Source organism: Eulemur rufifrons, chromosome 16, assembly GCF_041146395.1.
Source record: "Eulemur rufifrons isolate Redbay chromosome 16, OSU_ERuf_1, whole genome shotgun sequence".
NCBI lineage: Eukaryota > Metazoa > Chordata > Mammalia > Primates > Lemuridae > Eulemur > Eulemur rufifrons.
This window is the reverse complement of record NC_090998.1, coordinates 55981576-56005708: the sequence shown is the minus strand read 5'-3', so window position 1 is coordinate 56005708 and position 24133 is coordinate 55981576. Positions and strand designations below refer to the sequence as shown.

The 24133-nt window shown below is 37.6% G+C and overlaps 1 protein-coding gene across 1 annotated transcript in view; it reads right to left on the bottom strand.

Annotated features, from left to right (window-relative positions):
• The window catches only part of TRHDE (thyrotropin releasing hormone degrading enzyme), a 367060-nt gene extending 350201 nt beyond the window's left edge, over positions 1 to 16859 (bottom strand). The window contains exons 1-2 of the mRNA XM_069490875.1: positions 15946 to 16859; positions 2118 to 2391 (exon numbers count right to left, since the gene is read on the bottom strand). Coding sequence (XP_069346976.1) covers positions 2118 to 2391; positions 15946 to 16859 — 1188 coding nt within the window. The remainder of the gene's footprint in view (positions 1 to 2117; positions 2392 to 15945) is intronic.
• Between the last annotated feature and the right edge of the window lie 7274 nt (positions 16860 to 24133).

The following is a 24133-nucleotide window of genomic DNA, read 5'->3' as shown; positions in this document are numbered from 1 at the left end:
CAAAAAAAAGAGTCAAGTTTTAAACTATATTTCCACAGTTGATAAATAAGAGCTGCCAATGGCAATTTTGTTTTCCTTTTTACTGATTTTTAGATTGTATAATCTGAAAGTATATTTCAGTTGACCTTTCAGTGTTCTCTGGTAGCATTTTTTATGTTTTCTACATAAAAGTTATTAAGTAGGAATTTTGAAATGTTTACTAATTACTTAGAGATTCTTAATTCTGATTTTAAAAAGTCACAGCTAAATAACTAGAGTGTATCTGGCTTTAAACGTGAGTCATTTAGCAACAAGCATAATTGTGTAGGGCTGAGAGCACTTTAAAGATACTTTAAAGAAAACACACTAGAAAAAAGCATTTCCAGTGTACCCCTATGCTAGCTGACCCACAGCAAGTCAATCATCATCCTTTGAAGATGCAGAAGGAAATGAGATGTCTTTGTGTTCCTTTTCTGTGTTTGGTCCAATGAGTACAGCCTTGAAATGCCCATAGAAGACATCAACAAACATCAGAGGAATTCAACATATGAAATGATTATAAGTCCAAAAGAGTAAAATGCCTACTGGCCTTTTATAGTCCACATTTAGGAGATTATTTTCATGATTATACAGATGAATTCACTATATGCAATTCTTCAATAATGGCATTAGTTTTGTATGCTGGCAGATGTTATTTTTTAAGCAAGTTCCACAATGATTTAAATTAAAAGTAACGGGGAAGGGGAGGAAAAAAAATAAAATAAAATTAATTAATTAATTAATTAAAAGTAACAGTGAGGAAAATTTTTTTTAGCCAAAACTATTTTTCAAAATTTAGGTTATTATAGAGCTATGAACTTCCTACAGATTAAAAATATAGATTTCTATTTACCTACTTTATTATGTTCAAGCAACACTGAATACAATAGCCATTGGGTGGGGAGAATCACAACCTGAATTCTCTTATAGACTCACAAGTGAAATGATGAAACAAATTTTCTAAGGCACAAGAGGAAAAGCTCAAAATCTGGGATCAAATCAACAGAGGTTTGACTTATAGCTCAACCATTTGCTTAATTTTTGACCCTGGGCAAGTTACTTAATTTCTTTAAACCTCAATTTACTTCACTAATTTGGAAAAAGTAGAATCATAATACCTTATCTTAAGGTTAATATGAAAATTAAAATAAATGAACGTATATCATGTAAGCCATTGAGATGAGGAACAAATTGTTAATGCAACAGGACACAGCCTAGCCTAATGCAATGCAGTCACATGTAAAAAAAAAAATGCCTAGAAAATCATGCTGTCACAATTGATGGTGATCAAAGAGAATCCAATTGATTCTTGTAATAAATTTAATGCAGACAATGCTGCCTCTATCTCACTTTTTCTAAGAAAATAAAACCAAATAAAAATAAGCTGCAGAATTACATCTATAATAAAAAATTCTTTATGGAATTTTAAAGCACTGTATGTATTATAAGAGTGCATGCATGTGTGTGTGTGTGCATATATATATATATCCTAATAATTGTATGATAACATACATGGAAATAGCAAACACCAAATTCAGGACAGTAGTGATCCCTAAGGTAGGGGGCAAGGCAACGAGATCAAGGAAGGTTACACAGAGGGCTTCAACTCTATCCAATACGTTTTTCTTTTTTTAACAACAAAATTAGACTGAAGGAAAGATGGTAAAATATTTAGTTGTATAGATCTGGCTAGTGGCTTACTATATTATTCTTTATACATTTTCTGTACGTTTGGAATACTTCACAATACAAAGAAGCAGCCTTCCCAGTCACACAAATACAAACAGGCAATTTCCCCCAAACAGACCACAGCTATTCTAGAGACACCCAGGAGTGGGGGTAAAGATGAGAAGGGGCAGGGACGATGGGAGAGGGGGATGTAAGTGGTTAAAGGAATAAGAGGGCTAGATATAGAAGAGAGGTTCCTCTCTGGAGTTTTGAAACCAGTAAAATACCTTGTCCCCCAAGAATTAAGGAAAGAATTCAGCTATATAAATAAGGTGTGAAAAGGTTAGAAATGATTCATTATTAACCCAGAAATCAGGTTACTTTATAGAGTGTACATTATCCAAAAACGTCATTAAGCTGAAAATACTTACTACAACCCCACTCTTGGTGGTAGTTTCTCTGTATGTGAAGTTGCAAATTGCCCAGGCTAAATAATACGTGGACATGAGAGGGGTCTGTGAAAAGTGATCCGTAACCCATCCATCTTCTTCAAACACAGAAGTTTCCACTGGCATATTAGATAAAGATAAATAGGTTGCTTGATGCTTGATGCTGATTTTGAAAGTAGCCTTGTAGATTGGCTCATCAAAACAAGGAAATGCCTTTCTGGCATGTGTAGGCGAAAACTGAGTAACACCAAGGAATCTGAAAAAAAGAAAATGACATTCTCAATTACATTTACAGCTTGAGTTAAGTTATGGCCACATTACATGCTTCTGCTGATAAAATAATACATTTTGCCAAATTGCAATATACTTTTTTCTGAACCAAACTTAAGCGTATGAATAGCACGAAAGCACAATTCATATATAATATACCTCCCCAACAATAAAACTTCAGGGAAGTTTTTGTCTCAATTAAAATAAATTCTCTAAGCACAAAGCAGCGCTTGTTAGATGAAACATTACACTCTATAGAAAAACAACTCATTGGCATCCCATTGGCAAAAACTTGAAAATTATGATTCTCGTTGTTGGTGTGCTTCCCTTTCTTCCACAAAGCTGTATAACATGTAGAGACAATGAAACCAAAATTCAAAAGTTGTCCTCAGATATGTAGAACATAGACCATCACTTGGAAAATATCTGTGACCTCAAATTTCAAGAAGGCATAGCCTGGCCTTGTTAAGAAAAAGGAGTTTGAAACCTGATAAATCTTGGTCTGAATTCTGGCTCTACAATTTTCTTAGCCATGTCATCTTGGACAATTACTAAACTTTCCCAAAGTATAGTCATTCACTGCTGAAAAAGGAAATAATCAAGTCTAACTCAAGAAGTATTGTAAGGCTTAGAGGAATAAAAGGATCTGAAGCATCTGTCACTGTGAACAGCATGGAGTAGTCAGGAAATGGCAGTTGCTGATTCTCAATATTTCAACCTTTCTGGAGCACAGGAACATAAGTATATACTCGGCAATCTAAAGGCCAATGGATTTTACTACTCATAATATATATGTCTTTTATATTAATACATGCTAATATAATAAATATACAATAAACATGTCAGTATGCATGTACATATATGCATATTGCACTCAAGCTTTCAAATCAAGCTGTGCCTTATTAAAATTCTAACTAGAAGCAACCTCTACATTCTTTAATGGTTTATGATGACAAATGAAGACACTCAAATTAAGTACTTTAAGAAAGACACTCTTCTAAATAAGAAAACATTCATGAGAAATAAGTTAATGAAACTTTTTTAACAATACTAGCTACAAAACTTGACATAAGGCAAGTCAGTATCGGACCCTTCATAGAACATCACTAAGTTTTAAAAGGCTCTTTCTCCCATAAGTAGTTCTCCCACCACCCCTCTCTCCGTACATATATATGTGTGTGTGTGTTTGTGTGTGTGCATATGTGTGTGTGTATATATATATATACACACACGTATATATGTGTATATGTGTTTGTGTTTGTGTATATATATATACATATATATAGGGGCTGTCTGGAAATTATCCAGCCATGTAACTGTTCTTGTTATATTAGCAATGGCTAGAGGCTTTCCAGACAGCCCTTGTATATATATTAATCTAACATGGCACATGTTCCTTCTGAGTCTGAACTCGTCCTCAAAATTATTCTTAGCACAGCACTTCAGGCTGCTACTACCAATCAATACAGGTTGACATGCATATGGAATCTTATTGGCTATATCTGGCTCAAAGCATGAGATGTAAATGTTTACACTATTTGAAAATTATGAAACTTACATTTACATTGAAGGCCTACTTTTTATTTATTTACTTTTTATTTCAGAATATTACAGGGGTACAAATGTTTAGGTTACATATATTGCCTTTGCTTCGCCTGAGTCAGGGCTTCAAGCATGCCCATCCCCCAGACCGTGCATACCACCGCCATTAGGTGTGAATATATCCATCCTCTCCTCTCCCCTCCCACCTGCCCAACACCCGATGAATGTTACTACTAAATGTGCACGTAAGTGTTGATCAGTTAATATCAATTTGATGGTGAGTACATGTGGTGCTTGTTTTTCCATTCCTGTGATACTTCACTTAGTAGAATGGGCTCTAACTCCATCCAGGATAATATAAGAGGTAATAGTTCATCATTGTTTTTTGTGGCTGAGTAGTACTCCATGGTATACATATACCATGAAGGCATACTTTTTAAAGCTTAGTTTTGAAATGGAAAAAAATAAGACATTTTAAAGATTAATTGTAAAATTACTCTCACAGAGAGGGTTTTTCAGACTTATCTTGGGAACAGCACCAGACTGCTACACACCAGGCTTGGTTAAGTCACTTAACTGCCTGAGCCTGTTTATTTCATTAGTAAAAGGAAAATAATAATGTTTTCTAGGCTTTTGTTACAAAACTGTCAAAATGATAAAATAAGATAATATATGGGAAAGAAGTTTCAACTATAAATCTTCATACAAATATAAGGTTAAAGTTGGAAGCAATATTAAAAACAGATTGTCCTGCTCTTGAAACTCCTAAAATGAAAAAATAGATCTGGTAGGGTTAAGTGATTTGTCTGAGGTTACACAGAGAATTAGCAAAAAGCTGGGTCTAGAACTCACATTTAATGAATTATATTTCAAAACAGTAAAATTAATTTTTAGCCATAATTTATAAACAATGTCTTAACTATAGATAACAAAGATTCTCTTTTCCAAATTTGCCAGCAAATATCATGGTAATCTTTTTTCTACTATTTTCTGCTTATAGTAATACAGTTTCTGCTTAATAAAATGTCAGTACCTTTTAGTTAAAATGTACCCATTTACAATTTTGTCTTCCTGTGCTTTTATCTTACATAATGCTCATGAATCTTATATTTCAACCTATTAATTAAAATATTCACTGAGCTTAATATTTCTTTGCTGGGGCTATTTAAAAGATACCCATGGGATTTTATATATAAGGAAAATAATTCCCGTTTAACTTTGAAGTATTTGAGAACTCCAATTCCAATCATTGAACGAATACATATTATTTGCTAAGTGTGAGCCTTATACTGTACAGGTTGAGAATCTCTTATCCAAAATTCTTGGAACAAAAAGTGCTTCAGATTTCAATTTTTTTATTTTGGAATATTTGCATTATATACTTATAGACTGAGCATCCATAATCTGAAAGTCCAAAATCTAAAATGCTCCAATGAGCATCATATTGGCACTTGCAAAGTTTTAGATTTTGGAACATTTTAGATTTCAGATTCTCAAATTAGGGATACTCAACCTGTATTAGATATCTAGTAGGATTTTCTTTAAAGACATAATCATTTTGTCCTTAAGGTCTTGCAATCTAACTAGAATATACACATATATTTTTCTCTGAAATATATATGGTATATATTTTTCATAGAGAATAGAAAGGCAACTGATTATACTAGGAATAGGTTCTACAAAAGTTCCACAGAGAGTTTATAATTAGAATATATTAGTCTTTAACAATCAAAGGTGTCTTTGACATTAAGTAATTAATGGGTAGAAATTTATTAGATATAGAAGATGTAAATATCTCTGAGCTAATGAGAAATTAATAAAATAAATATTTTTGCAGAGAAAAAATATCATGCAGTTTCTTTTTGCCTTACCTAGTATATGTTAGGGAAGGTAGCAATTTATATCACTGATCCTCAGTGTTGAAAAGAACTATAAAGATCACCTAGTGACTTTCTCTGCAATTAATATTGTTAATGAATTCATACAGACAGTATATATCTATGCACAGAGGGCCACCATATATTCTGATAACGTCTAAATGAGGAAATACCAATTTCACAGTCTGGCACCTGAGGATGATTGCAATTGAATTTCAATTCAGTATTTAGAAAATCAAAAGAAGTCCCTTGGTAAAGAAGAGCAGTTGAACTAGATTGCATTTAAGGTCTTTTCCAAGCTTGAGATCCTAAAACTGAACAAAAAATAGAAATAAAATATTCCCCAAATTTAATAGGTTCTTTTAAAAGGTTAAATTACACTACTGCGAAATACTTTTCTTACTACAAGTTCTTTAAATGCATTTGCTTCTCTTAATTATTTATTTTTGAGAGTTCAATACTGGGGAGAAAAAGATAAATATAAATGCTTCCTTCCTGCAAAGAGTTTCCACACTAATAAAATAAATTAAACATATACCTAAACAGGCATTCTACAAAAAGCCATGACAAAGAGGGAAAATGTATGAGGAAATCACATTCTCCTAAAGCAGGATTTCTCAACCTTGGCACCACTGACCTTTTAAGGTGGGAAATTATTTGCTGTAGGGGGCTGTCCTTTGTGTTGTAGGATCTTTAGCAGTATCCCTGGTCCCTACCACTAGGTGCCAGTAGAATGCCCTCTCCCCAGTTGAGATGATCAAAAATGCCCCCAGACATCTCCATTGCAGATGGCCCTGGCGGGCAAAATTGCTTCAGTTGAGAACCACCAGCCCAAAGACTCAAAAAAGGCTTTATGGTGGAGGAGGAATCAAAGAATTGGTCTTGAAACCTGGATAGAAGCTTAAAGGTCAGCGGAGGATGGAGAAATGAGAGAGTTGACTATTGTTGCACAGAAATAAGCCTTCAAAAAAGCTTTGACACACAGACTAAGTTAGTTCTCTGTCTGCTGTCTTGCACATTCTGGTTATATCAGAGCTCAATATGTCACGTTCATCTCTAACACCTCTCTCACCCTTGATACTCTTCTTTCTAACAAAGAGAGCCAGTTTCAGGTCAGTGCCTTCAATAGGCAACAGTGTCTGTAAAATTTCAAAAATATAATTTTGTCTTCACTGCATATATTTTATGGTTGCCTTCAACTGGTGAAAGTGAGACTTCTTTTCTGCTTACTGTCATTAAAAACATCGAACATGCCTATAGAAAGGGTGATTTAGAGAAGAAAATAAAGAGTTTGGAGTGAATTTGAGGTGAGTTTGAGGTGGTGGTAGGACACCAGGTATAAGAAATACAAAAAAAAAAATTAAAACAGAACACATTTTAATATATAGTATGGATATGAAATATATATATGTAAATACAGCAAAAAGTAAAACAAAACACCAGGAGGCAAAGGTAATGGAGAAAAGCATTTTGTTGTCTTTCTCCTGCTTTCTTAAACAAAATCATTTTTATCTTTTAATGAATCTCTCTATTACCATAAAAAATTCCACTTCCAGAAGTGACATTCTGAAGTGTCAGTCCAAGAATGTCACTTTAGCATAACTAGAAAAAATGTTAATAATATACATGTATTTTAATTCTCTCCTATCTAAAATAAATTACTTGATTTTCTTAACAACTTGTCTATTTGACATTTGGGTTGAGCTAAGAAGGAAGGCTTACAGCTCTGTGTTGCCTCTGAAGGATATAGAGAATTGATTTCTTCTTATTTCTGCGGAAGTTCACTAGGCAAGCTACTTGTGTCAAGTCATTATGATAACATTCAGCAGAAGTAATGCATTAATGTTGGTTGATATTGCCAACAAATTACAGTATGTGATACAAAACAATTTCTGCTCCATTATTTTCAGTTTGCTTTTCATAAAGGTAAGATATGCAGAGGAAGTGAACATTTGCATAACACTGTTAGTTTCAGATTGATTCATGACTTTTCACTGTGGAATCCACCAAAACCAAGAGAACCTCACAAATGACATGAAGGATTTGAGAGGTTTCCGTTTTGGCTACATCTATGCATACCACATGTACAACACAGTGAAAAATGATCTTTGAACTTACTTCCATAGCAATTGCAATTTATCTAGTATTGCAATAGTTTAAGATTGATAATGAAAACTCCCAAGATAGAAAGAAAAGTTCCAATGGACCATCTAATTACTATTCAACTGATTGCAGTAAACGGACCGTTACAAGGTCATGGAAGTTACACATGTCCCATTTAAAGTTAAGGTTGTTAATCAAAATGCAAATTGTTACTCGATGACAAAATGTTTTAAGCCAAAATGGGTCGTTGTTTAGACTGTGTGTTTTTATGCACTTCAATGAGTCATTAAACCTCTGCTATTTCAGAAAAGAAGTGTTCCTGCTGAATATTCAATACTATAAGCAAGCGTGTAGTCTATTTTTTTTAAATAACCATTGGAGTAAACTAAAAACATAATGCAATAATGCCAGCAATATGTATGTAGGAAGTGGTGCATATGTGAATAATTGTGTTATAAAAACAGAGCATAATATTCATAATTGTTTTCCCATTTATGTACTAAATACTGTTACCAAAAATGAGTACTGATTACTTCATCATCATTGATGAAGAGTATGATGAATGCACTAAAATTACTTTCCCAGGTCATACTATTAGGTTTTCATAAAAATAAATAAAATTAGTGTCTGAGATTCCTTTTTTTTCCCTTGGAAAGAGGCAAAGCATTATGTAAGTATTATAAAATACTGCTACAGTCAAATTCACATAAAGTCTTGGGAATAACATCTAATGGCTCATATGCCTTTTCCTTGGTACTTAGGGTTTTTCTACGTGCTGTACTGGCACCCTCCTGACCCTTCAGTCACTGGTTCCTGCTATCCTCACTGCTAATAGAGAGCAGTGCTGTAATCAGAGAGTCGTGTGTTTCTTCTCTTTCCCTCAGTCTTTTTGCTCCTTCATCCTTCTCCATCTCACAGGGTCTGATTCAAACTTAAGGTTTCTCTGGCTGTGAAATACCACAGACTTTCTTTTCTCTCTCTTCTTCCTGGTAACAGGGCTCTGCTTCTTCCTGCTCCCTTTCCTCCCTCACTTCCCGGTCTTTTAAACTCTGCTTAGGGGACAAAACAAATGGCAGCCAAAGGAATATTCACAGTGACAATTTATCCACTGTTTCCCAGCAAGGAAAAACCCTACAGCAAGAATATGGGTCCTTCAGGACCTTGTAGTAGCCCAAATGGTAGATATCTAGCCATGGAATGATACAGTAATATTTAATGCCCACAGAAGTGCTTACCAATTGTTAGACACTGTTCTGGGTGCTTTATTACTCAAGTAATCCTCACAACAACCCTATACAACAGAATATCATTATCCCCACTTTCCAGATGAGGACACTTAGTCTCATTCATTAGAATGACTAAAATAGGAAATATGATTTCAGTAAAAACAGAAAAATTAGGAAATCTGACCAAAGTCATAATGCTAAAAAGTGGCAGAATCTGGTTGCAGAGTCCCTGCTTAGGAGGAGGAGAATGAACACACTAAATACACACACACTTTTCTGTCCAGCAATGCAACCACAATAGACTTGAACCCATTCTTAAAAGAGATAAAAAGTAACCAAAAATGGTAATTTAAAAATTTTTTTCTTTGTCCATCCATTTTTTTTTTTGAGTTGCGCACTCATGAGAAAAAATCTGAACAATTAAACTAAAACTTCATTCTGCAAGTAAACATAGATGTGCACTAGGAGGAATCAATTCACCCCATCCCGGCATAATTGGGGCTAGAGCTCCTTTGCCAGGCTTAGACAGCATTCGGAGGATTGGAGGCAGGGAGAACAGGAAGGGTGAGCATGGGCCCCTCACCCCAATCCAGCTCCACATAACCTTGTCAATTTTATTCCACCCTCACAGCCCCACCACTACCACATAGCTGTGCCTATTTGTGAATCAATTCAGATTGTTCAGGAAACTAGAAAGAGCAGGGAGTGAGTATCTTTCACCTTTGGATTTTCCTAAATATTGTCTAGTAAAATTCTATCTGTGGCAAAGAGCATCCAATCTGCAGTGGTAGAAAGTAAGATGGCAAGAAACGTTAAAACACTCTGGGGGAACCTAACCACTATCGTAAATCTTGGGGGAGGTAAACAACATGAACAGAATTAAGAATTATTATCATCATCATCATCATCGTTGCTGAGTGTGGGACAATGAGCATGGGAGTGAAGGGGGAATGTCTTCCTTACAGACTATAAAACATTTATGTTTTAAAGGTAAATTATTTCTTCCTCATTGTTTTTGTATCACTCTTTGAAATCATGCTTAAAGAGGTGAGTCCTATTCTTGTAATCATATGGACCAAAATGTCACCATCTTCAAACAAACCTAAGTCATTGCCCTGTCTTGTTTTCTCAAGCCTGTCCACATCCACAGTGGCAAAAAATTAGTTTGAGCAAACAAACATGTTGTGCAAACCAAACAAACACAGGGAAATCCAGTAGCAGGTCCATCTTTGTTTGAAAGAGATCCAGAGCAGATAAGCTCTGTTTGGAGTTGCATTAAATAAATAAAAACACAGGCAAACTGCACAGGCAACAAGCACAAAAAATAAATGGAATTACATCAAACTGAAAAGTTTGGGCACAGCAAAGGAAAAAATCAACAGAGTGAAGAGACAACCCGCAGAGAAGACAATATTTGCAAACTATACACCTGATAAGAAGTTAATTTATAAGGAACTCAACTCAATAGCAAGAAAACAATCTGACTAAAAAACTGGCAACAGATCTGAAGAGACATTTCTCAAAAGAAGATGTACAAATGGCTGAAAGGTATATTAAAAATGCTCAACATCACTAACCATCAGGGAAATGCAAATCAAAGCCGCAATAAGATATCATCTCACTCTTTAGAATGGCTATTATCAAAAAGACAAAAGATAACAACTGTTAGGATACGAAGGGGGAAAAAAAATCCTTGCACACTGTTGATGGGAATGTAAATTAGTACAGTCATTATGGGAAACAGTGTGGAGGTTCCTCAAAAAATTAAAAATATAACTACCTTATGATCTGGCAATCTCATACTGGATATATATCCAAAGGAAAGGAAATAAGTATGTCGAAGAAATGTCTCCACTCCCATGTTTACAGCAGCACTATTTATAATAGGCAATATATGGATCAACCTAAGAGTCTATCAATGAATAAATGGATAAAGAAAATGCACATATACATAATGGAATACTATTCAGCCATAAAAAATAAGGAAATCCTGTCATTTGCAACAACATGGATAAACCTAGAAGACTTTATATTAAGTAAAATAAACCAGGCACAAAACAACAAATACCACATGATCTCACTCATATGTGGAATCTAAAAAAGTTGATCTCATTGAACTAGAGTGTGATGGTCATCAGAAGCTGGGGTAGTTAGAGGAAAGAGGGGTTTGAAGAGTTGTTGGTCAAAGGATACATAATTACAATTAGATAGGAGCAAAAAAACTCAAGAGATTTATTGTACAGCAGGGTGACTATAGTTAATAATGATACATTGTATTCTTTAAAAATGCTAAAAGAGTGAAAGTTAAATGTTCTCACCACAAAAATAACTATGTAAGGTAATACATATGTTAATTAGCTAGATGCAAAAATTTCACAATGTATACATATTATACTTCAAAGCATGATGTTTTACATGATAAATACGTACAACTTTATGTCAATTTTTAAAAATAAACTTAAAAATAAATACAAACTATTTTAATTCTTTCAGAGAACTTGTATACTTTATTACTATCCAGGGTAATTAAATCACACAGCACCACAGGAAAACATGGCATGACAAACACCAATTGTATATTTTTCCTCCCTGAGTAAGTTATCATTAAATGATCACAGTTTTTTTGTTTTGTTATTTTCTAGATTTCGTTTACTGAATTGTGACCAAAATCTAGCACTGGACCCAGTTTACTCATATAGTTTTGTATGCCTGACAGGAAAACAATGAACTAAGTTCATTAATCATCATATAAAAGAGTCTTCACAAAAACAAATAGTTTTCAAAGATTTTTCAGTTCCCAGACTTCTATAGTGGGACAAAAAAACCATATATGCCTACTTGCTAGTGTGAAACTAACTGCTCACCAAAATGAATGGAAAAAATGAGGCTGTTTTCAACAAAAACAAAACAAAAACAATGTAGTGGTTTTCTTATTGTTATTAAATACCATGATTATTAATGCATTCCTAAAAAATCACAAAGGCATCAAACCATGCAATCAAACTATTGCCAGAATTGAGCAAAATATCTACCCAGAAATGAAACCTTCCATGCTCTATACACAATTTTTGCAAAGGGTGGTCCTAATTCTCTTTGAGAACCACATTATTATTTTCCCACTTTACTCAGAGATTATAGTTTCTCTTTAAACAATCCTTTATGGAAAAAGACCTCCTATTTTTATTGTCTTCCGTTACTTCCGCATATTACAGACCCAATCGAAGTGTGTCAAAGAAAAATGGTCTCCATTTTGAAAGTGAATAAAATGTTCATTTACTTTGGATAAATTTCTTCTTTCAATTCAACCATCTGGATCTACATTAAGGTACCCTGCTTTGAACATGGGTGTATTCACCATCTGGCTACCCAAAAGCAGCAATTACTTCAGGTAAATAAACATTTTACCTAATTTTAAGTAAGCATATTCTCCCATAGGAGACTATGGCATAAATATACAACCATTTTTATCTGCCTGCTGCACACCTAGTTGAGGAAAAAGTGAGTGTATGTTCTGCCAAATGGAGATAATTTACTGCTTATGTGCAAAAATTTAAATTTTAAGGGAATTTATTTATTTGCCATATTCAACAGGTGTTGAGTTTTCTTTCCTTGCCAAAGGACTAACCAAGAGTAGAGAATCTGCCTCAAATTGGGAAACCTTGGGCTTCAGTGGGGAGCTTGTCTTCTAACCTTTATCTACTAAAGTATGGGAACCAGGAAAAAGCAAGTCTTCCCTGTAATACAAAACCAGGCTCCCTCCAACAACCAGTGAGAGCCAAAAACCTTCCAGGAGTCAAAGGTATATAGTACAGATGGAATCTAATTTTTCTGCCCTCACCAAAATTCTTTCTCTCAGATCTCTGAGGAATCAGTTGAAGAATCAGAGTGATAGGATATTATTGACTTATTGTTTTGACATAGGCTAAGGGAAGTAGGCTGAGTTGTGGTACTGCTCTTTTAAGTATTTTAAGTTGCTTAATGTGACTTCCTTTGGCAGATTAAATATTTGTTTTCATTACAGAAATTATCCTATAATTAAATTGGCAAAAATTATGACTAACTGAAAACCAAGATATTTAATCATTAATCAAATGAAAATTTAGAGTTTGCATCTGTGTCCTATTTGAAAAAGGGTTTTAAAATGCCAATTTACATTGCATTTGGGGGAAAAAATCATCACCAATAAAAGTTTAACCCTGGCTGAGTTCCTGATATCAGTCTGTTTAAAAATGTTCTAAGTGGCTACAGTAACAACAACAGAAAAGTTTAATATGTGGAATGTTGATATAATTATGAAATGGTTTAATTTTTTTTTTCTTTATCAACTACAGCAGAAACATCCAAGAAATTATAAGATTCACTGTGCTATTGGGGGCGGGGGTGGGAAGAGGAACAAGGACTTTCTCTAAAATGCTGTTTAGAAATAAAACCATCCTGAGATTTCCAGAACACTGAATCCTGCATTTATATTGGGATGCAAAGTTTAACCACATGTGCATTAGATTAAACTTTCAATGAAGTTATTTACATCTTTGGGGAAAACTGAAGGAGAGAGTTTGAATACAAATATGCACTAGGGGGTATAAGAAATTAGTTATGGGTCAAACAGAAACATCTGGTCTTTTTAAGAGTCCTGTTAATTTGAAAGCACTGACCAAAACAAGTTCAGTTCTGCCAAATATATTTTGGCACGGCTTGAAAAACAGAATTTGTTGCAAGTATTTATTTCACCACAGCAAGATTTATCAGAAATTATATGCAACTCCCACTACTGACATTTTGACATAATATGCTTGTTTCTAAACATAACATGCAAATTTGCCTTCTATGCCTTTTCCTCATATTTGATATGATTGTGAGTTTAAAAAAATACTTTTAATCTGTATTCTTTAGAACATATTGGAGAAAGTTGTAGAAGGGAATTTAGAGTACCTACATCTGATTTTAGGAGTTAGGAAGTAAACAATTTATACATTCACTTATAGGAGGTTTTAACTATCATACAACTACTAAAGCATTGAGTATTTTATTTATATCAGGTTACTTCATAGCTATCTATAAATAATAAACCTTCTGTGTACTTCCATAACACATTAACATTTTCCTAGCTTCTTATACAATAACTTTTTCTGAGAGTTTCTAAACACCATAAGCTCTGGCTGGTCTAGGGATTAGAGAACCAAAATTCAAGTACCAGCTCTCCACTGACAAGTCTGCTATCCTCAGATGCCCTGAGCCGCTCTGAGCCCCAGTTTTCTGCTATTGTGAGAATCATCTGAGAAAAGGAGGCTCTGCCTCATCACTAATCTCCAACCTGCCTCCTCTCCTAAAGTTGTTGATTTCATTTTTAAGTTTGCTTTAGTTGTTCATCTGCCCTATAGTCATTTAATTAGTCAAGGTTGTTAAAAATGCAATGGGTTGGAGCAAAGAAAAAGAATCACTTATTGATTTATTCAACAGCATATTGGAGAGCTTACTACCATAGGATGCTCATGAGAGCTAGCATTTATGGTAGACACTCTATATGCCAGGCACAGGGTTGTTTTTCAATGCATTTGCTCATGGACATCTGCACCAAACTTATGAGTATAGCATTACTATTATTACTATCCCCAAATTAGAATTAAGAGCACGACCTCTGCAGCCAAACTCCCTGGGTCTAAATTCATGCTTTGTCAGCTCACTCTGTGATCTGGAACAAGTTATGTGACTTCTCTGTGCCTCCATTTGTCAACTTGTAAAATAGGGAGTGATAATAGCATCTATCCCACAGAGTTTTGTTGGGTTGAGTTCCTAACCCACGTGCAATAAGCACTAGAGGTAGTCATTGTCAGGAATTATCGACTTAGATTATCATCACCTTCCTCAAACCTTCACCGCAATTAGAGGAACAGCGGGGATTTGAACTCAGTTCTTTTGGATTACGAAGTCTGAGCTCTAAACAAGTGGTGAAAAGACCAACACCTCTTGAAAATTAAAGAATACGATACTGCCCAAATCTAAAACGCAAGAAAGTCACTCACTAACAAGTCATTTGAGACTGATCGCTAGCTTTCCCATCCTTCACCAAGGCAGCGACTCACGAACAAACAACTGGAATCACCCTGCGTTAGCACAGAGTTTTGGCAGAGCCTGCGAGGTCGTCTCTCGCTGGCTTTGGCCGTGGCAGTCACCAACCCCTGCTCCTACCCCCTCAGCCTGTCTGGGAACTGCTCTTTCTTCTCTGAATCTCAACTTGCGGTTTTGGAAAACTTTATGCCCGCCCAAGCCCATTGTCTGCTGTGCGCGCCTGCAAAGAAACTAATAGTCAGGGGAGGTGGATACGTTGGGGGGTGGTGCCTGCCCTGCCCTTCCCTGCCCTGACATCTAACCAGGATGAGCTGCTGCCCTGGCCTTTGGCGCTCACGCATTTTCCCTCGATGGTAACTTGGCAAGCTTTTCATGTCACTCTGGCATCGCTCAGATTACAAGCTACCCTTTAGAAAAAGCCCTGCGTTTTGATGGCTAAGAAACTTTGACCTGGGATGGGGGAGGTCCCAACTAGAGGAGGGGGCGGCATTCATCTTTTGGCACCGGTGAATGTGAATGCGGAGTTGTCAGGAGCAAGACAGCCCAGGCATCTGGGAGACCCCGCGGGGTCTGGGGAATGGTCCTATCCCACTTTCGCTTCCTTCTCCCACCCCTGGCTTCCCAGGTATTGGAAGTCAGCCGGGTCCCCGGGGTCGCCGGCCGCCCAGCGGTTCGAGCAGCCTGGCGGGGTGGGGCGGCGCGGGGCACCGCCTCCCTCCGTACCTTCTCTCCCCGTGGAGCACGTAGGAGCTGCGGAAGAAGCCCAGGAGCTCGTTCTCAATCAGGGCGTTGTAGATAATCTTCAGGTTGTAATTCCTCTGCGCGTCCAGAGTCCTATTCAGCACCACCACCAAGACCTGTGTTTGCGGGTAAAGGAAAAAGCCGGCCACTGGGACAGCCCCGGCCGCCCGGTCCTCGGCCACCTGCACCTTCTCCACCGCCACCCGGGAGGCGTGCAGCACGACGTAGCGGGTGGCGTTCCGGCACGCGATCTCCACGTTGACTTCCCCAGAGAAGGTGAAGTTCTCCATGAAGGCGGTGATCATCAGATTATAGTGCAGCGGTTTAAGGTGGCCCGACAGCCGTAGCTGTGTCCAGGGCTGCCACTGCTCCCGCTCCTCCTCCGACGGCGGCTGGGCGGACGGGGTCCCCGGGCTGGACGCCCTGCCTGCCTCGGACTGCGTGGAGTCCCCGCCTGCCTGGTGGTTGCGCCGGGCCGATCCCGGGAGGCTCGCGTTGCCGCCACGCTCGGGGAAGCCCGAGGGGCCACCGTCGGCGCCTGGCGCTGCGCTCGTTCCGCACTCGTCGAAGCGCAGGCTGAGCAGCACCGCGAGCATGGTGACCGCAAGCAGTGCCACGATGGACACGGCGAAGGCCAGCACAAGCCGTTTGTGCACCGCGATGTGGCGCTCCGTAGTCCGGGGTCGCACTGCCACCGAGTCCGCCCACGGGTCCGAGAGCCCCCTGCCGCCGGCCCGGAGCGCGGCGTCGTCTTCCCCCATCGTGGCCGCAAAGGGTGAGCTGCTCTTCTCAGCCCCCTCCTCCTCCTCCTTCTCCTTCTTCTTCTTCCTCTTCTTTTTCTTCTTCTTCTTTTTCTTCTCCTCCTCTTGCTCCCCCCGCTCGCCGTCCAGGGCCATCACACCGCCTCTTCCTCCTCCCCCGCCCCCTCCAGCACCCCCCACGGGCGGGCCACCCGGGCCACCGCCAGAGTAGACATTAGAGAGCGCACGCAGGCCGAGGGCGCGACGCCGGCTGGGACCCTAGGGATGCTAGCGCGGGTTCTTTTAAGACGGGCTCTGGCCACAGGCGACGACAGCCTCCGCGCCCCCCATCTGCCCCGCCTCCCTCTGGACACGGGCGGCCAAGGCACAGGGCGGTGAGCTCTGGGACGCGCCCAACTTGGAAAACGTCTCGCTCGCCCCAGCGCGCGCTACTTCTCCGGCGAGCACCCGGCGGTGGGGCACATGCTGCCCCCGCCCCTGTGCGCCTGCGGCTCCCGGCTCTCCCTCCCTGCGCCGCGCTCTCGCCTGGCTTTCCGCGGGAGCCTTCCAACCGGTCATCGGCTGGGGAGAAGGACAAGGAGCGGTGGGGAAAGCGAGGGTGTAGGGAGGGAAGTTAGGGCTTCCGCTTTCTCCCCCGACTCCAGCGGCGGCGTTCAGTCCTCTGGGTGGGATGTGTTCGGAGCAGCAGTAGCGGCGGCAGCAGCACGGAAGGCGCCCGAGCCATACACCCTGCAGCCGGAGAGGAGAGGATGGCCAAGGAGGGAAAGACTACAGTCCCAGGGCCGGGAAGCTACGGCGCGGGTCTGTCCTGGAGAAGCCTTCTTCTCCTCCACCCTGGATACTTTAGGCAACGGTGGCGGCAAACGGCGTGAGGTTGCAGACAGGACCGCGAGCCTCCCTCATTCCAATATATTGCTTTGCCCTCCGGAGATGACAAGTGAGGAAGAAGTGTCCGGCCGGGCCATCCCCTTCAGGTAGATGAAGCTCTGGGTTTGCTCCATATCCCCAGGGGGAGAGCCGAAGTGCGTGTGTGCGAGCGCGTGTGCATGTGTGTGCGTGTGTGTGTGTGTGTGTGTGTGTACACACAGGCTCCGGGTTTAGATTGCCAGGGCTACTCCAGCTGCATTCAGGGACTGAAACTCCCCGAGAAAGGCAAAGGAGAGAGCGAGAGAGCGCGAGGAGGCAGGGAAGGCGGGAGGGAGGGGAGCGGTTGAGCGGCAGAGGCAGGCACTGGGAGATTAGGGAGCTTTTCTCCGCTCTGTCACACCAGACACCCACAGCCACAGAGGGGGTTGCTGAGCCGCCTGCAAGAAGTACATTGTAAATCTTCAGCGCAACAAGCCCCGCAGTCACCCCTCTTCCCTTAGCCCCACCTCGGCTCCCCGGGAGAGATCCTTGGAGCCTTTGGCTATTAACAGAGAGAGCAAAGGAAGATCCTGCTGGGGAGATGTGGCTGTGTCAGATTTCACATCGAGATCGCCAGAGGAATTGGAGGATTGTATGTAAATTGAAATAAATTCTCCAAAGCCTGACTACATATATTATCCCGTGTGATGAGTCCAGGTGTGCAGTACTAAAACAATGGTTAGCAAGGAAGCATTAGAATCCTCTACAAGTATAGGCCAAAAGGAGGAGATGTTTTTCCCCATAGGATAATTTCTATTTTTATATTGGAGTAATGATTAAAACATAAAGCCTGCAGTGTAACATTCAGGACCAAGAACTTGAGGCTGAGAAGAGCTGTGGATATGAGCTCCCTGACTTTATGCTTACTATAATGATAAACAAATATATCCCATCATAGGTCAGTTTTTCACTTCACCTGCCACAATTACTTTTTTGAAGCATTCCAGTGTTATGGTAAAAATTGTTTAAACTTCGTTAGAACAGTTATCAATAGGAAGTGTTTGCTGACAGCAGGAAACGTCAAAACAGATTGATGGCTTGTTATGGACTCTTGTCTGAGTTTATTGAAGTTTTAAATTATAATGCAGAGTATGTATGAGTGTATGGGCTATCCAACCCTCAGAATTTGTGCGAACTCTAATTGGAACAATATTCAGAAAACAGCCACCCCAAAGATGACAGCTAAGGGGCAGAAGTATCTTTGTTTTAATAAAACAAAGTATTATTGGCTTCAAAGTCAATAAAAATAAAATGTATAATATACATAAAATGAAGTAATTCCTTTTTCCATGTCTTTTTCACATCTTCAAATCTTGAAGGCATTTAAAAAATCATGTCCATAATTATTTTCCTTACAAAAAGGAATGTTTAGCACAACTGGCTCTGGAGTATTGAAAATATACAATTAAAATACTGTGTTTGGCTGTAAAAGCATGACCAAAGAGAAGAAACCAAATACACATCAGTCTTAGCCTGATAACCACTGAAAACACAGCTCTGCTAAAGGAAATGGGATACATGCTCAATGCCATACATTCTAAATGTCCATTTGAATCATTTTTAAATGATGATGAAAGTAAGTGCCAGGGTGGGTTTTTTAAAGCATGTTGTATGTGGGCCGTTAGCAACAGACCAAGGGAAATGCCACATTCTGTTCAAGTTACTTTTTTCTGCTCTGTTTTTAAATGTCTATGCTCTTGCTGTCCATATGTATCTGACTGTATGCATTTTAAGAGTTGAGGAGTTGGGGTTCCTTAGTTTATTTTCACAGAATCAGTAACTATAATGCAAGCAAGCAAAAGGAGCCCTGAGACCCTCAGCAGGTCACCAGCCTTCTCTGATTTCAGTTCTAACCCAGTAACTCGGGATTACTAATCCAAGGTCCATTGGACTCAGCGCATTTGATTATCAGAGGCTTCTAGACCTCTCAGGAGTCTGAGAACCACTGCCTAAATGAAGAGGTTATCCACTAAGAGATCTTTAAGACCTTTCTCTTTCTAAAATGATACTAGTTAAGAAAAGATTCAAGGAAGGCTTTTTCTGTTCTTTTTATTATTTTACCAATGTGTTTAAGTACTTCTGAAAATTACAACAAAGCAACTCTTAAATATTTTGGAATTAAATAATACATTTACCAATAAGTAAAGTCTCTACTGATTGTGATTAAATTAGTAAATGGATTGTTTTTGAGATTCAAGTGGAGTGGACAAAAGCTTATTAACATAGAATGGACACAACTTATTAGCTCATTGATTCCCCTTTAATGTAACTTTATCCAATAAAGTCAGTATCAAAGTTAAGTTGGTAAATATTTCTCACTCTCATATCAATGTTACAAAAGGGTCCCAATGAATGAGTTTTCTTTTTTTAATTTCTGAAAGTATATAGTATAGCATCCTTTCCTTGAGAAGCAAGCATTTTATAAAATAATTTTTAATATGATTTCTTTAGAGAATGTTTATTCTATCTTCAAACCAAAGAAAAGACAAATTTCAGATTGTGTGCATCACAAAAAACTGATTCACTAATATTCCTTTTAAAAGTTGCCTTCAGTATTTTAAGTCACTGGATTAGAGGTAAGTTCGATTTTGCCAATGCTAGAGTAGTGCTATAAACAAGGGAATAAGACTTCCCAAAGTGCCTGGTGCTTCTCTCAGAAACACATTTATTTAAGAGAATTTTATAATTATTTTCTTTAGCTAATAAATGCCGTTAAAGTCATTTTGTGGCCATATTTGATTCAGGGATTTGTAAAAGTAAAAACGGTTTGAACGTTTAATATACACGAGGCCAAACAGAAGTTGTTTTTAATTAAATCTTTAGTTTGGTCCTATAAATAATCAAAATGAACTATCTTCAGTGAATGTGCTGGCTTCAGAGTCTTTACTCTTTGATTATTTACACTTGAACTGCTTTTTTTTTTTCTTTTCACACTGGTTTGTATGTAGAAGCACAACTTAAGTGTCCTTATAAACTTAGCCTCTTCAAGTGTGATTAGCACTTCAAGTCCAAAAGCCTCTTGGCTCAGAAGAACTAGATTCTGTTCTGCCCTCACCTCCCTACATTGTCCTAACCCCATTACTTAATGGACTCAATTTTTTGATGTGTTCATGTAATAAGTTAGACTAGGTAAACTGAGTGGGGGGAGGCCTCTTCCAGCTCTCAAATTCTATGGAAAAAAAATTCAGAAGCTAAAATAGTACCCTCATTATGTTCTCAAGGAATTTTTAATTAATCTTCTCCATGAGAAACAAAAAAAATTCAATTAAAAACTAAAACTTTAATGGGTAAAGAAACTCTATATAAACACACTGTACTAGAAAAAGTATAGGAGAAAACAAACAGTCAAAGCAGGGCTGATGTATTTGATGAGAGGGTTATGTTTCTGAAGACCTCCTACAATTGGAGACCAACACAGGCAAGGAATGGTCAAAGTTTTTGTTTACTCGCTAAAGTGGTGCCGCCATGTGGCAGTAGCAAAAACGCAGTTTGAAATTTGAGATTGTGATAATTTTGATAAATTTTTAATTTGGGGAAATCCACATTACTGCAAACTTTATTAATATTTTTATATTGTACAATTTCAAAATTTTATAAGATTTGACCCACTGCATCTGTCAATGTTGAGGTGTTTCACATAAGAATCACCCTTACAGATAGAACATCCCTCAAGATCTTAAAGATGAAGAGAGAATTCTTAAAATTGAGATAGTGAAATTTCATTATGTCTGTAGTTTGCCAACTACAATGAAAACCTTGATTTTGACTTTCAGTTGTCTGACTTCTGTTTATTTGAAAGGATTGATCTAAATAGAATGTACATCTAAATTTGATTATGTCTTTTTACTTTATAAAAATATGTGAAACTATAAAGTTGTTTTTTAAAAAAATTTCTAACCTATTAATATATTGCTACATGTTATTGGTCCCAGAAAGTCTCAGAATTGTGCTTAAACCAAGACAGAACAAGCTTCACAGCATAAAAATGGTCTCTCTAGATGGTAAATGTAAGGAAAAGCATGACCAGATAATTCAGTGTTATACTCAATTACGGCATTACATGTTATATCTAGAGAAGAGAGAATTAGGATCTCCAGAAGGTTGTATCTTTATTTGGGAGGTTCTAGTGCCAGATTAAAACTCTTTAGTGTTCACTGTAGGCTCTTTGGTTTATGATTTCTATAAGAAAGATAAAAAGGCAAAGTATATATCATGGAAATGTTTACAGTTTATTCATGAAACCTTCAAACATAATATATACCAAAGTCTACAAACAATAGAAGTTGGGTAACATTCCAGAGATGTTTCTATTGAACTAGTCAATTTGTCTAGTGGCTCAATAAATAAAAACCGTTAATGTGCCAATATAGTTGTTACCATGAATATAAGTTGCTCTTCTCCATGTTTCCAGATAAATATGGCAGGAAAAATTAATGATAATAATAAGAGTTACGATTTTTCAAGGGCTTAACTTGTGCCAGGTATTTGTCTAAGCATTTTATGTTATCTTATTTAATCATGAAAATAACTACCTTCAGGTCAATGCTGTTATTTCTCCCATGTGACAAATGAGGAAACTGAAGCTCAAAGAGATTAAATGTCTTGCCCAGAGTCATTTCATTAGTAGATGGCAGAGCTGGAATTCAAAACCCGGCAGGTTACTCCATCACCTGTACACTTAACCATTATGTCATACTGCTTCCTGAAAGGCAAGCAAATGTAAGCTGCTCAATTGCCTATATCCTCATTGGAGGGGACGGTGCCTGGCACATGGTAAGTGCTGTTTGTTAAATGAAATGAATAAATAGAGAATAATGTTATATGACCCTGAGCAGAGTAATAATTAAAATTTTGTAAAGTAATGATAGAAAGAAAAAAGTACAGCATTATTCATCCTGGATTGAGAACTAAGTAGTTGAAAGAGTTGACTGTAGCTTATTTTCATACTGCAGAACAAGCAGTTTACATGCCTTAGAAATCTTACCTCTTGAATGCATCCAAAAATATATATTTAACCCAGGCTTATTTGACAGCTCAAATTTACATAATTTGAATGGTGCCTCACCTCTTTCAAACCATGAAAAGTATCCGCTTCAAAGGCACACTTAGATAGCTACTAACGTAGAGCCACATAAAGACATATAATATACTGTTTTATTTCTTCCACATCTATCTTCTAGTTCATATGTTTTTTCTCTCTTCCAATCATTTATTCTTTATTCTTTCATTTAATAATAAAACATATTGTTTATCTCTTAAAACCTTCACTCAATACAGATAGTCAATTGCTTGACATATAAATGTTTATTGATATAGCTCTTTAAACAAAGTAATTACAGTATTTTCTTGAATTTGAGTGGCAAGTAAAATAGGTTGATGAGAAATTAGGAGAACTACAGTAAAGTTTTTCTTTTTTAGTTAATGAAATGTCACTAATAGTGAGGTCATATACCTGTATATGAGTTTTTAAAAGCTGAATTTGAACTACAGTGTTTTCTTATTGTTAATAATATATAACATAATATAAAATATATAATATATAGTTTTGCTGAGTCAGAATTCTGGTCAAAGATCCAGTCATTTCCAAATGAGAAAAAACTACTAGAAAATATTTCAGTCTGTATATACTTTTAAATATATATAAGTATTACATAGAAATAATAAAAATTAAAATTATATTGTTTTTAAACCTCACTGAATTCTTACTTTGAAACTAGGGGGAAAACTGTATCATAATTTTTTTCTTCAAGTTTTAGACCTGTACATAATTAACATATCTTCTTAGTTGTGAACTGACAAATAGCTTCCCTTTTTGGCCGTGCCTTTTGTTCATATTCAGCAATGTTTGCTAGAAAAAGACTCAGTTCCTTCCTCCACATAGCACTATAACTAAGAATCTTCTGTACCTCTTTAATTTCAGGGCTATATCCCAAAGCTACACTAATGTCACACTTTTTTTTCTATCTCTGTACATACTTTTCTGAGAGCATTTCCCCGTTCACATCCTTGTACAGGCCCAGAGGTACTCTACAGATGCCATGATAGTTAGGTGAAATATGTATTTAGGGATCCAGGAATTATTCTTGAAATTCAAATGATTAGATTTTGGCTAAATGCCTTTTTCTTAGTCATTGTTAAAAAGTTTTTTATAGGCTATTACTACAAATATTAAAAGTCTAAATATATTATTATGCTAAGAACATTAAGCACCTGGCACTATGCAAAACGTGAAAGAGAAACAGTCATAGTTATAACCAATGGTCATGGAGTATGTATCTGTGGGGGGAAAACCTCCCTACAAAATAACTACGCATGAAAAAATTCAATCAAATTACTAACTCTTTTGAAAATAACCAGCTGCTTGATTGAATAAAACTTTTTGCTCCAAAACAGTCTGTATGAAAAAAGGCAATAAACCTGAAGATGACTGTCTTGAGTTGTTAGCATATTAAAATTTGGGTGATCATTTTATGAAATAGTTTTAATTCTCGTAACAGAATTGA